The sequence below is a fragment of the Oncorhynchus clarkii genome, chromosome 4, assembly GCF_045791955.1.
Source record: "Oncorhynchus clarkii lewisi isolate Uvic-CL-2024 chromosome 4, UVic_Ocla_1.0, whole genome shotgun sequence".
Taxonomy (NCBI): Eukaryota; Metazoa; Chordata; class Actinopteri; order Salmoniformes; family Salmonidae; genus Oncorhynchus; species Oncorhynchus clarkii.
The window spans coordinates 60,011,804-60,023,944 of record NC_092150.1 but is presented as its reverse complement, the minus strand read 5'-3'; the positions used below and the strand labels follow the sequence as shown (position 1 = coordinate 60,023,944).

Here is a 12,141-nt window from a genome sequence, read left to right as displayed (position 1 = left end):
CATGAGCTTAGTTCAACTGTCGTCCCACACCTCCCATGTGTTGCAGATTGAGGAGGCCACAGTGGTGGTGGAGGATAACACCCCAGTGGAGGCTTTCAGTACTCCAGGAGTCCTGAGGAACCTGTCAGCCTGGAGCATCACCATCCCCTACGTTGATGAGGTCAATAGGGAGAGAGTCCCTGTGTTCTGTATCGAAGTGGAACGCAACGACAGGAAGGAAGGTGAGGGCACGACCAGAGGTGTTTATGAGTTAGTCCCAAATGGCACCCTATTACCAACATAATGCACTACTTTTGATCAGAGAGTCCTGGTCAATAGTAGGGCACTATGTAGTAGGGCTGGGGGATATGGCCTAAAGATAGTTATGAGTGATTCAAGATATATTGGGGTTGGGTGGTGTACTGGTATGAATGTGAATACTGGTATGATGTTGTGCCATGATGTGGATTTTGCCATATCATGGTAAATGAATAAATGTATGAAATAAGGTGTTTTTGTTTTGTTCAAAATTTCAGTCGAGTGATACAGCTTAGTGGGCTAGCTAGTTCAAATTGTTTTATCTTTTACATAGCTTTTTTTTTTTTTTAGCAAAGAAAAAAAATAGGAGCATGGACATTACACGCAATCTGCCTATCAATCAAAGTCAACAAAAGACATATGCAAACAAACATGTAGTGAAGTAAACTCCTTTCGTTAGCAAAAGTGTCCGAAACACAAGCGCAAAAGTATAAGCAAGAATTGAGGATGACTGAAGACGAGGAAAATAACACTATTGAGGTTGATTTGCAGGACGACTGGAACTGGTTTGGCTTTCAGATATCGGACCTCAACCAACAAATAGTATTGTGTAAGTTGTGTAGACTCATTGTGCTTGCCAAAGGTGGAAACTCCAGCAATCTTTTTCACCATCTGAAATGTGCGCGAATATGAAGAATCTACCAGAATGCGTGCAACAAACCACCGGAGCAGCTGAACAAGTCTTAAGACATCTTCAAGCCAGACCCGCACTCAGCTATCACTCAACGCACCAATCATTAGTGGTAATCCGTATGACAAGAAGTGGAATGAAATAACGAATGCAATTACGTATCACATAGCGAAAGACATGGAAACAAATCAAACTGTGGAGAAAGACTGTTTCAGAAAATTGATTTGAACTCTATACCCAAGATACGAGATCCTGAGCTGTAAATACTTCAGCAAAACATGTCTACCAGAACTCTAGAACACCCTGCACTCTCCTGGCAAGACAGTGAGGTCTTTGAATCCATCACGGTAGCACCTCCAGGATTTCACTGTATTTTTAAAATGTTTAATTTATTTAACCTTTATTTAACTGGGTAAGTCGGTTAAGAACAAATTCTTATTTTACAATGAAGGCCTACCCGGCCAAACCCCCCCATTACCCGGACAACGCTGGGCCAATTTTGTGCCGCCATGGGACTCCCGATCCCGCACGGGATCGAACCAAGGTCTGTAGTGACGCCTCTAGCCCTGAGATGCAGTGCCTTAGACCGCTGTGCCACTCGGGAGCAAATGCCGTCAGGAGAGTCATACGTGAGTGTGTCGAATCTGAAGCCGGTCCTCCTTTGTTCAAGACGGAGGTTCTGAAATCAATAATTGATTTTATTGATTTTATTATTCAATTATTGATGGCAATGTAACCGGTGTTTTGCGGAAAAAAGACTGTACTACTTGTATTTGGCAGGAACAAGTAAAACAAAAAAAAGTTGACATTTTCTTTACATCCTGAGTGCATTAAATATTTGTATTTTATTTAACTCATACCTTTTTGTTTCATGTTTGCACAGGTTTACCACAGACATACATACATACATACATACAAAAATGTGCAATGCCCCCTTTCTGTATTTATAAGGTTCAAAAGCAATATTTTGTCATTTATTAACTTTGAAGGGCTCATGAAATGTTTTTTGTTTAAAGTATATCGTTATCGTCCGGACAGTGGAAAATATCGTGATATGAATTTTTGTTCATATCGTCCACCCCTACGATAAATATCTTGATTCTTTTTTTACATTTAAATAAGCTTTGTTGCACAATTAAAGGTCAAATACACTGCATTTCAAACAGTCAGCAATAATCAAATTAATTCAGGGCGTATAAAATTATACCTAGGCTAAAATATAAGCCTTCTACCATAAGCTTTCTATTTGCTTGCTAATAAGGTAGAACAGTTGAACTATTATGAATACACCCTCCTGTCCATCTCAACTGTTTGAACAGCATAGCCTGTTCACTTTGTTTCGTTGTTGAAATCAAGTGGCTTACCTGGATAAGAAGGTGCTTATTTCTCAGAATGACAATGAGTTGCCAATTCCTTATCTAAATGAATATTTTTATGCTCATTGCACATTTATAAAAAAAAAACAGACAAGACAGCTAGTATGTAAGTCTGTGGCTAAAATGCTGCTAGCAGTAGCGTGTCAGAAACTGAGCATGTTTATTGATACTCCCGTTTTAGTAGGATCTGCTTTGTTATGAATGTTGGGAGTTGAGACATATAAAAAGAGTATCGTTCTCCTCTATTACAGAACATTTTCTTAAGTATTTCAGTGTCCATATGACCGATTCTGTTCACCCAAACCTCAAATGCAAATAGCAAGTTTAGACTGCTTGTTAGAGAGCAAGAAGTTATCGTTTGTCATTGTTGTGAGTGGCATGGGGAGGGACTTTGTCTGTGTGCGAGTGAGAAGGTGCACAGAAGGAGCGAAAGAGATGAGACCAAAAATACATCAACGCTCATAAAAACAGGGGAAAAATGTACTTTTGATTGTTGTGATACAAGCATTTGGAACATCGCGCTAAAACACAAATTCAAATCAATCTAATGAATTCTATATATCGGCCTACCTACTATGTAGGGAATGAAGTGCCATTTGGGAAGCAGCCATACATTTGATGAATTATGACAGTGGGGATTGGGAAATATAAAACTGCAATATTGATGTTGGTTTTCAATTCTGTTGATTCTTGAGCGGTTTTCTCAGTGGGGCAAGAAACGGAGAACTGGTCCATCTTCAGAAGATACATGGAATTCTACGTTCTAGAAAATAAACTCACAGAGTTCCATGGTAAGATGTCATTTATACTTTCTCACACATTTTAACAGAGGAAGTTATACCCTTTTGGCTTTATTTCAGTCCTGTGGCTGGTGGATTCAGACAGAACTTTTGTTTCCTTCTTTGACACTGTAAATGTCACTAGTAAATTGACCTTGTTCACTTTTGCACAGGCTCATTTGCAGATGCACAGCTTCCCTCCAAAAGAATTATTGGACCAAAGAACTATGAGTTCTTGTCATCCAAAAGGGAAGAATTTGAGGAATATTTGCAGGTAATGATTCATAGGCCTGTTCCTCTGCATAGTGTGAAGTAACTGTAGTGCATTCAAGGCTTAAAAAAACAACAAACAATCAAATTACTCTAATATATCGTCATCTCTCACTTTTGGTGAGTCCTGTGCGTGTGTGCATATGCATATTTGTATTGTGTGTGTGTGCATCTATGCGTGCATCCGTGCCTGCATCCATGCCTTTATGTGCGTGTGTTGGGAACAGAGACTGATGCAGCACCCAGAGTTAAGTAACAGTCAGTTGTTGGCAGACTTCCTATCGCCTCACAGCATGGAGTCTCAGTTCATGGACAAGATGTTGCCTGATGTCAACCTCGGTATGGAGCATTTTCTAACACATTCATACAGTACATCATTAACATCTATGGAACATTTTCTAACATTCATATATATTATAACACGAGGAGGGCTAAAGATACCCTGGAGAAGTACATGTTCTGTGTCCCAAATGCCACCCTATCCTCTATATAGTGCACTACTTTTGACCATGCGTTCATACAGAATTTATAGGACTAAAAATGCCATGGTAAAATACATGAAGTTCATAATTGATTAGCTATGTAGCGCCATGTGGATCTGTGTTGATTGATTTTATTCCTTCTCAGGTAAAATATTCAGGTCTGTCCCTGGAAAAATTATTAAAGAGGTAAGAGGCATTTTTCCAATGTGCTTTTAATAGTAGCATATCTCTTGGGGTTCTGGCCAATACCAATATATCAATGTCATAGTTCATCTCTGAGACTCAATTTAACTGGAAAAGGAAGTAGATATGATCAGACAATATTCCGGCTCAGTCGACTGATATTATTCACAATGTTCTGTCTTTGTTTTCCTCTGCATCTCTGCCTGCCAGAAAGGACAGAACCTGGAGCCCTTCATCCAGTCCTTCTTCAACTCCTGTGAATCTCCCAAAGCCAAACCTAGCAGACCAGAGATGACCATGCTCAGCCCTACTGCTGAGAAGAACAAGAAGGTGAGGCTAGGGTTGCACAATTCCCCAAAGTAACCTTAAAAAAAAGCCTATAATAGGGTCACATTTTCCCCAAATTCCCTAGTTTTACCTTTACACTTACTGTGCAAAGCTCCCCATTTGCCCTGGGACCACGTACACACTTCACAGTGAACACTGGTTGTATACATCCCTCCCATCAATCTCAGATATATCTAGGCATGTGTCCTGCTTTAGTGGACAACCTTGACCAATGTTCCCTCTAAGTCTGGTTTTGAGAACGAAGCGAGCTCTGTATGTAGCCACGTGCCCATTTGTTCATATCCTTTGCTAGTTAGGGAGTTATTAGCCTAGATAATTTGTAGTCAGCAATGGGGGAGTGATTGCTTCCTACAAGAGCATCTTTGAAAAGTGAGTAGGGTAAAGAGCTTTTTCTTGTTTTAAAGGGGCAGTGTTGTATTTTGAGACAGGCTAAGTAGCCAATAGGCAGAGGGTAGCATAATATTTCTGATTCTCTATAATTATGGGAACAAGAAAACATTTTATTTTGTAAAGTGGTTTAATTTTCAGTCACCTTCCTTGTCTAAAGGACAACTGCATAAACAGGTTTATATCAAGCCCTACAGGTTTTTTTCCCCCAAGAGGCTCCTGGAATGTGGGCCTACATTGAACACCAAACATTGCCTGCTACTGTAGGCTGAATGATAGAACAGCTATTTCTGTGTTAAAATGTTATGGGATGCATTTTCTGTTGTTTTTGATGGTAGGCCCTTCTGGTAGGTCTACATTATGATCAAATAGCCACAGTAGCCTACTTGACCTCTGTCTGAAACTAACTTAAAGTGGGTACAGCCTGTGTTCACAGTAAACGACCACTGGAAGTTGCACTGCATTTTCACAACGTAGAAGCTTGCGCTCAGCAGACCTGAAACTTGTTCAGTGACACAAAACATTTGAAGGAGCATTGGCCTTGACCCCAACTAATAAATTAAAACCATTCCTCGTAACTCTCAGGTGTTTTTACAAATGACCCCACGATGAATGCTGGAACCAAATATTTGACTATCTTCCGTTAAAAAAAATAATAATATTTTTTTTGTCAGTGTCAAATACTCCTTAGCCCTGCTCTTTGACAGGATGTGCTCATTTCAGTCACAATGATAAATATTTGCATGTTCCTTCCACTAACCGTAATGAGAGAATGTTCCGGTCATTCCAGAGTTTAGCACTTTTGAAAAAACATATTCCATGGAAATGTTGCATGTATAATCTCAGATTTAAACGATTAAGTAAGTGTGGCAGACTGTGTTAACTGTGTGGTTTGACTCACTCTGAACTTCCTTGAAAGGCTGAGTTGTGTGTTTTGTAGTCCATTTCTCGTCAATATAAAATATTTCTATCTCCCTAGCTATTCACTGACCTGTACAAAAACAATGCTAACCTGCCCGAGGGCCTGGAGAAGAAACACAACCGGAACTGCTTTATGGAGGTGATCTCAGTGGAAGGGATGTATGACTACATGATGTTCATGGGTAAGTGACCAGGCACCAGGGAAGAAGTAGTCCCCTGTGACTGAACCATGATTTGAAATATGGTAGTCACACAAATAACACAAACATCTTGAGCATAATACGGCTGTCATTAGAAGTGAATCTAGTGAAAGAATATGGAGGGTTTTAGTATTGCCAGTGATGGCCACTACAGTACGTGTGTGTGTGTGTGTGTGTGTAGTTGTATATGAAGGTTGTAGGTAGGCCTGTGACTGTAATTTAATAACCTAGTAACTGATGGTAATGAATGAAGTCCAACATGAAAGTAAAACAAGGACAAAGTAGGCATATATATTTATTTTGACTCCATTAGCGATGTCAATACGAAAATATGACACTCTCCAACCTGGCATTTCTTAATTTGTTGATTCATATTTATAAGTAACCTGAAATAATAATAATGAAATGGCATGATGATAATAACAAAGTGTAATGGCTTTTTAAAATAGCTTTTATTAAGAACCATATTCATGCAAGCAAGTGTACAAAGAGAATTGTGACCGTCACAGTGCTAGTTGTAGGAAGGTCAGGACTGTCAGACCCACACCTATTACCCAGCCATGATTATTCTCATTGTGTTTGGTTCTGTGTTGCGAGACTGTGTTTGTGACAACTGCTCATGTAACAAAATACATTTGATGAAATTATTGTTTGACCCGACAGGTCGAGTGGTGTTCCACATGCCAGACTGGTTGCACCACATCCTGTCAGGGGGACGGATCTTGTTCAAGAACACGCTGGAGGCCTACATGGATAACTACATCCAGCACAAACTGGACGTGATCCTGCAGGAGCATCACGTTGTCTCTCTCGTCACCATGCTCAGAGGTACAGTGAATTGCTTCAGTAATGTTTCCCCCTTTATAAACCTTTGACTGTTTTTCTTCCCCGACCCCTCCTATTTCCTTCCTAAGGCTCCACCAAAGGGTTTTAGGGCAATACACACAATCACTGTAGATGTTGCTGTTCCACTTCAGTGCTTATCCAATCTCACTGTTGTTGTGAATTACTGTCCATTAAGTTCTGGAATTGCCTTGCCTTGATCCACTTCTCCCAGACTCATCATGATGTTTTCTGCCCTATCTTAGATGCTGTGTTCTGTGAGACCAGTGAGGAACTCACTACAGGAGACAAGCAGAGAAGAGCCAAGAAGGCATTTGAAGAGATGATGAATTATTTGCCAGGTTAGACCCAAGCTTTTAGCCTGGTCATGACATGACAAACATGATATGACAAGGAGTTGCTATGATAGCAGAAACAGACTGGCACTCGCCGACGGTGAGTTGGGAAATGCAAAAAAAACATTTCTAAATCACACATGCGTGAAATAAGAAAATATAAGCAACCACCAAATTGTTATTATACAAACAGACTGGAACTCAGGCTACCAAGCATTGCCTGACATGTTCTCTAGTATTCTTTTGCTGTATTCATGTGCTGCACAGATCCAGTATGCACTCTGTACACAAGATATCTAGCTATCAGCATGATGGATTCATGTCTTAATCACAGTTCATTAGCCACCGAGCAAGTTCCGTTTTGTTACATTGTATTAACAAATGACATCCAGACGCAGAGAATAATTTTCACCAAGCCCAGATATTTTCCATTTCATCATATCAATAAGTCCCATTGCCTGTGCATATGCCCCTATGGGCCCTGGTCAAAAGTAGTGCACTATAAAGGGAATTGGATGCCATTTTGGGACACAACCTGTGTCTGGTGAACACTCCCTGATTTATCGGTTTCATTCTAATCTCTGGAAGCCTGGTCCTACTTTTGAAAGCATGTCCTGGCAGAAACGCTGCATGTTGAACAAGTGCAATGGCATCATCCATGGAAATAGTCATAATAATTTGATGGAATCACCTGACAAAGGTATAGTTTGAGTTTTTATGGATTAAGTGGGCCTCCGTTGTACTGTATTGATGTCTTTGTCTTTTCACCTCATAGACTTTGTGGAAAAGTGCATCGGACAGGAGGCCAAATACGAGGGCATCAGGCTTCTCTTTGACGGTTTTCAGCAGCCACTTCTTAACAAGCAGGTAAAGCCAAACAAGGAGACAATTCTCTCTGCAGCCAAGGTCTCATGGTGCATTATCTGTTTTCTCTCTTGTTTCTGTCCTCTGCCCCTCAGATGACTTACGTTCTGATGGATATTGCTGTCAAAGAACTGTTTCCAGAGCTTGGCAAGGTCAATTCCTAAGAATCGGATACACAGGCCAACCATGTCTTTTCCAAACTATTTAGATGTTTAAGACACGCTTATTTATAAAGTAGGAAGGTACCAGGATGTAGTTTGTGTACCTTCCTGCGGATACCGTGATAATGTCTATTCAGCAGGGACAGAGAGCCATCGGCCGATAGTAGCCAGTGGATGTAGATAACAGCACGCTTCCCTTCCCTGGAGAGAAAGTGCAGTGAAAATTCCAATGTCTCTGGGATCAAATCAACATTCCAATAAAATATTTAATGATTTTACTTGGTCAAATGTCATGTCTGGCTTAAATAATTCCTTGCTGGCTGCTGCACCGAGGTCCTTCTTGATGTGTCAATGTAAGAGGTCTTCCCCGACCGTATGTGTTTGTCGTGGTAATTATGGTTTAATTTGTGTGCTGTAAAAATAGAGATGCAGGCTGAAGCAATGAGCTGAGACCTGTGGTTAGGCGCATGTTTAAAGTCAGCTTCTCAGTTTTCTAAATGGTTGTGTCCTGCATATGACCTAATACGATTTCCATCTGCCCTCCCTTGGAATCTTGTTTCTCCCACTGTGGAAAGGAGATACTTTCATTGGTAATACCACGTGCATTCCCAGTCCACTGGTGCCAGCGGTGGGTGGAGATGAATGGCTGGCCCCTGTAAAGAATAAAGCCTTTCGGAGGGAGAGTGTTCCTTTTCCTCAGAATACTCCTGATCAATGGTGAGAGCAGCAAAGCCACACCACTCACACCATTGAGTCACAGGGATTTCATTGTTTCCTTTTTGAAACCCTACATTAGATGGAATGAGGCATTGTACTTTCATTTTGTTGTTGCATGAGAGCCAGTTCAAGATCAGCTTTTAAATCACAGAAATATCTGCTAGACCAACATTGACATCTGTCTAAATGTACTACTACCAAGCTTATTTCAATATCACAACTAAGCCAAATAAAACATTTCACATAGGCTATTTACAAATTACAACTGAGAAACTCAATATATGACCTCTGGTTCAATGTATTTCTTTAGAATTAACAGGGATTTGAAACAAGCTAACCAACTTTAGGAAAGTACTAATCAGAATTTATACCATCCTATAAAAAAAAAAAAAACAGTATAGCGTTCATGACCATAGTAAAGAATTCTATAAATATTTACAAAAGGTTGACCAACTCATTTATCTCCTTTCTAGATACCTCTCTGGTCCCAAAGAGCTTAAAAACAGAGCTCATTGTATATCTTCTCCCATAAACTAATGCTGGTTAAGCAAGCATACTTTGCACACATTAAAACAGCCAGTGGGCATCTGTTTCCAGCTCTGTTGAAGTTTGCTTATGTTGGTACTGTATGTGGTACTATTATATAAACAGAATTTCTGAGCAAGAGCTTGACAGCAGTTACTGTACATGAGACTTGACAAAGCAAAACCTGTCTAGAGAAGTCCAGTGTGTCATTGACAGTGCATATCAAGCTGCAGTATTTATATAGAAATATGTAAGCGCCTTGTTAATGGATATTTCACCAATGTCCTTAATTTGTACTCTCACTAGACTAACTAGAGTTGAGCTCTTCCCTTGGATGCTGAGAAGAACACGTCCAATGGCGAGCTAGCGTTGCAGGCAGGGATCTCATAGGCTCCTAGACAGAGCCATCACCAGCCCTATGAGGATTAACAGAATTGTGTGTCCAGATCCTCCTGAATTTGAGTTGGAAATCTTGATACGTCCTTCTACAGCTGGGTGCACCTTCTTCCTCTCAGTAATGTAGCTGGCCACCACCGAAATGTCCATGTCACCTGTAAGATAAACTATTTTCAACCCCCATGAACCAGTTAACCAACACCTTATCTGGTAAATAAGTTGTGCAACAGAAAATGCTCAAGGGGTTCCTGTTCATAAAATAAGTTATGAGTCTGCAGAAAGGAGCTCATCCCTAGAGATATATTATCAGTGTCCCAAAAGGCACCCTGGCCTATTCCTTATTTAGTGGACTACAGGGTTGGGGTCAATTACATTGCAGACAATTCAGGAAGTACACTGAAATTCCAACTTCAATTCTCTTAATGCTTTGAGGAAAATGTAGAATTTGGTTTACTTTCTGAATTGACCCCAATCCTGGTGCACTATACAGGGAATTGGTAGTCTCCAATGGCACCTTTTAGTGTTCTAATCTATTCAATTCTGTGAGCTCACCACTGTCGTGTTTCAGCTTCTCCTCTTTGATCATGGAGAATCCGTCTCCTCCTTCCACCAAGTAGGAGGGCAGGACCACCTTGTAGAGTCTGCTGTTGTCCAGTGGCTCGTAGACGGGCACCCGGCAGTTTGTACAGAGCACATTGATACTCCTGGCACGCTCCCCTGGGGGCCTTGACATATCATACTCTACATGGAATCCTATTGAGATTATAGGAGTGAAATAAAGTCAGTCCAAAACACTTGTCCTCATTCCTCTCCATGTAGTTTGACTAAGAGGGAAAAGCAAAACGATAGTAAATTCAATTTAGGTGCACAGGTTCTTGGGGATAGATAGCTGGAGACAAGTGCCTGATGTAACCTAAACCAGTTGACATTATGACCCTCTTTACCAATGAAATGGAGACTGATACCTGATACTTGAAGGAATTCCCCTGTGTTCCCTCCATATCTCCTGACAGAGTGCTCAAAAGCTTTCCTCAGAGTGGAGCCCTTCAGCTGCACCAGATCATAGGTGCCTCCAAACGGCAACACAGCAATCAGGTCTTCCATCGTGATGGAACCTAACAAAATACATTTAAATCAGTTTCCACATTGAGGGAGAAAACCCCAGAAATGGCAAACAAGGCTGGTTTCCTGGACACAGATTAAGCCTAGTCCTGGACAACAACAAAAAACAAGCTCAATGGAGAATCTCCATTGAATTTTCTGCTGTTGTCCAGGAAACAGCCCCATAAAAGGCAAACGCACCATTTCGGCTGCGTTCATCTATGGATGACCGTATTGATCCCCCTTGGACGATGCAGGAGCTGACATGGTTCCACTGAAGCTCATCTGCATATTTAATGTTGTGGTGTACCTACAGCAAAATAACAGGATTTCATCAGTAGGCTACAGACTGACCGAAAGGTACCAGGTTTGGGTAGCTGTCCTGGATACTAACTCACCATAGCGTCGCAGATTAGGTTTCCCAGGTTGCACTCTCGGAACCTGCACTCTTCAAACGTTCCATTGAGATACACCAGGGTCTCCCCCACATACTGGGAGGAGTAATTTGCCAGGGCCTTTTTCCACTTGTTTACATCAGCAAGAATACTGGGGTCTGACAAGAGGAAATCATATGTAGTTTATTCACGAGAGTACTCCACACGATACAGGTTACCACAGGTTATAAACCGAAAATGACATCATTAGTTCCAACACCAACCCGTGCCATCTCCGTTCCAGTACAAAGGCTGTATCTCAAGTCTTCCCACATTCGTCTCCATACCAATTTAATATAATTTACGAGTCAAGGTTTTCTCGTGTAGATAAGCATTCTAGCCAGTCTGATTCATTTGTACCAAGGAACAGACAGTCATTGTTCTAACTCTTGACCACATTCAGTACTGGGATCAAGAAAGAAAACTCGTACATTTACAGCAACATAATATTATTCTGATTAGTACATATACAGTAACATAATAGTATTTGGATTAGTCAGTCCTGATTAATGTATACATAATTAGTCATCATTGATAAAAATTCCCTTAACAGTCGGCCCAGAATCAAAATGAATGACTCCCCAGAATCAGACCATTTCCATCTACTGGAAATTCAGTCAACTTAGCCGGCATTTTACCAGGATTGTCCCAGAAGCGTCCCGATGCAAATTTAAATGTATACAAAATTACCCAAATATAGTAATTTAAATTACTATTATACATTTTATGCATACAAATTATACCCATCCACACAAAAGTATGTCGGAGGAAACACCGTACACCTGGTGACCATGTCAGCGTGCATGCGCCTGGCCCGCCACAGGAGTCGCTACAGCACAAGGACATCCCGGCCGGCCAAACCCTCCCCGAACTCGGACGACTCCGGGCCAA

General features: G+C 40.9%; 2 protein-coding genes across 24 annotated transcripts in view; one reads left to right on the top strand and one right to left on the bottom strand.

The window, feature by feature from the left end:
* The window catches only part of LOC139407021 (sorting nexin-14-like), a 27,385-nt gene extending 19,166 nt beyond the window's left edge, over positions 1-8,219 (top strand). For 6 of the 22 annotated variants that reach the window (XM_071150304.1, XM_071150299.1, XM_071150300.1 and 3 more), the window contains 11 exons: positions 47-221; positions 3,012-3,095; positions 3,257-3,357; positions 3,581-3,692; positions 3,981-4,021; positions 4,229-4,348; positions 5,733-5,856; positions 6,538-6,702; positions 6,963-7,058; positions 7,828-7,919; positions 8,012-8,219. In XM_071150304.1, coding sequence (XP_071006405.1) covers positions 47-221; positions 3,012-3,095; positions 3,257-3,357; positions 3,581-3,692; positions 3,981-4,021; positions 4,229-4,348; positions 5,733-5,856; positions 6,538-6,702; positions 6,963-7,058; positions 7,828-7,919; positions 8,012-8,080 — 1,179 coding nt within the window. In that variant the 3' untranslated portion in view covers positions 8,081-8,219. Of the gene's footprint in view, positions 1-46; positions 222-2,999; positions 3,096-3,256; positions 3,358-3,580; positions 3,693-3,980; positions 4,022-4,228; positions 4,349-5,732; positions 5,857-6,537; positions 6,703-6,962; positions 7,153-7,827 lie in introns of all 22 variants that reach the window. The other 16 variants (XM_071150287.1, XM_071150301.1, XM_071150288.1 and 13 more) reach the window with 6 other exon arrangements.
* The window catches only part of LOC139407024 (5'-nucleotidase-like), a 20,258-nt gene continuing 14,424 nt past the window's right edge, over positions 6,308-12,141 (bottom strand). Inside the window, exons 5-9 of one of the 2 annotated variants that reach the window (XM_071150313.1) lie at positions 11,215-11,369; positions 11,018-11,126; positions 10,681-10,830; positions 10,268-10,468; positions 6,308-9,882 (exon numbers count right to left, since the gene is read on the bottom strand). In XM_071150313.1, coding sequence (XP_071006414.1) covers positions 9,704-9,882; positions 10,268-10,468; positions 10,681-10,830; positions 11,018-11,126; positions 11,215-11,369 — 794 coding nt within the window. In that variant the 3' untranslated portion in view covers positions 6,308-9,703. The remainder of the gene's footprint in view (positions 9,883-10,267; positions 10,469-10,680; positions 10,831-11,017; positions 11,127-11,214; positions 11,370-12,141) is intronic. The other variant, XM_071150315.1, reaches the window with a different exon arrangement.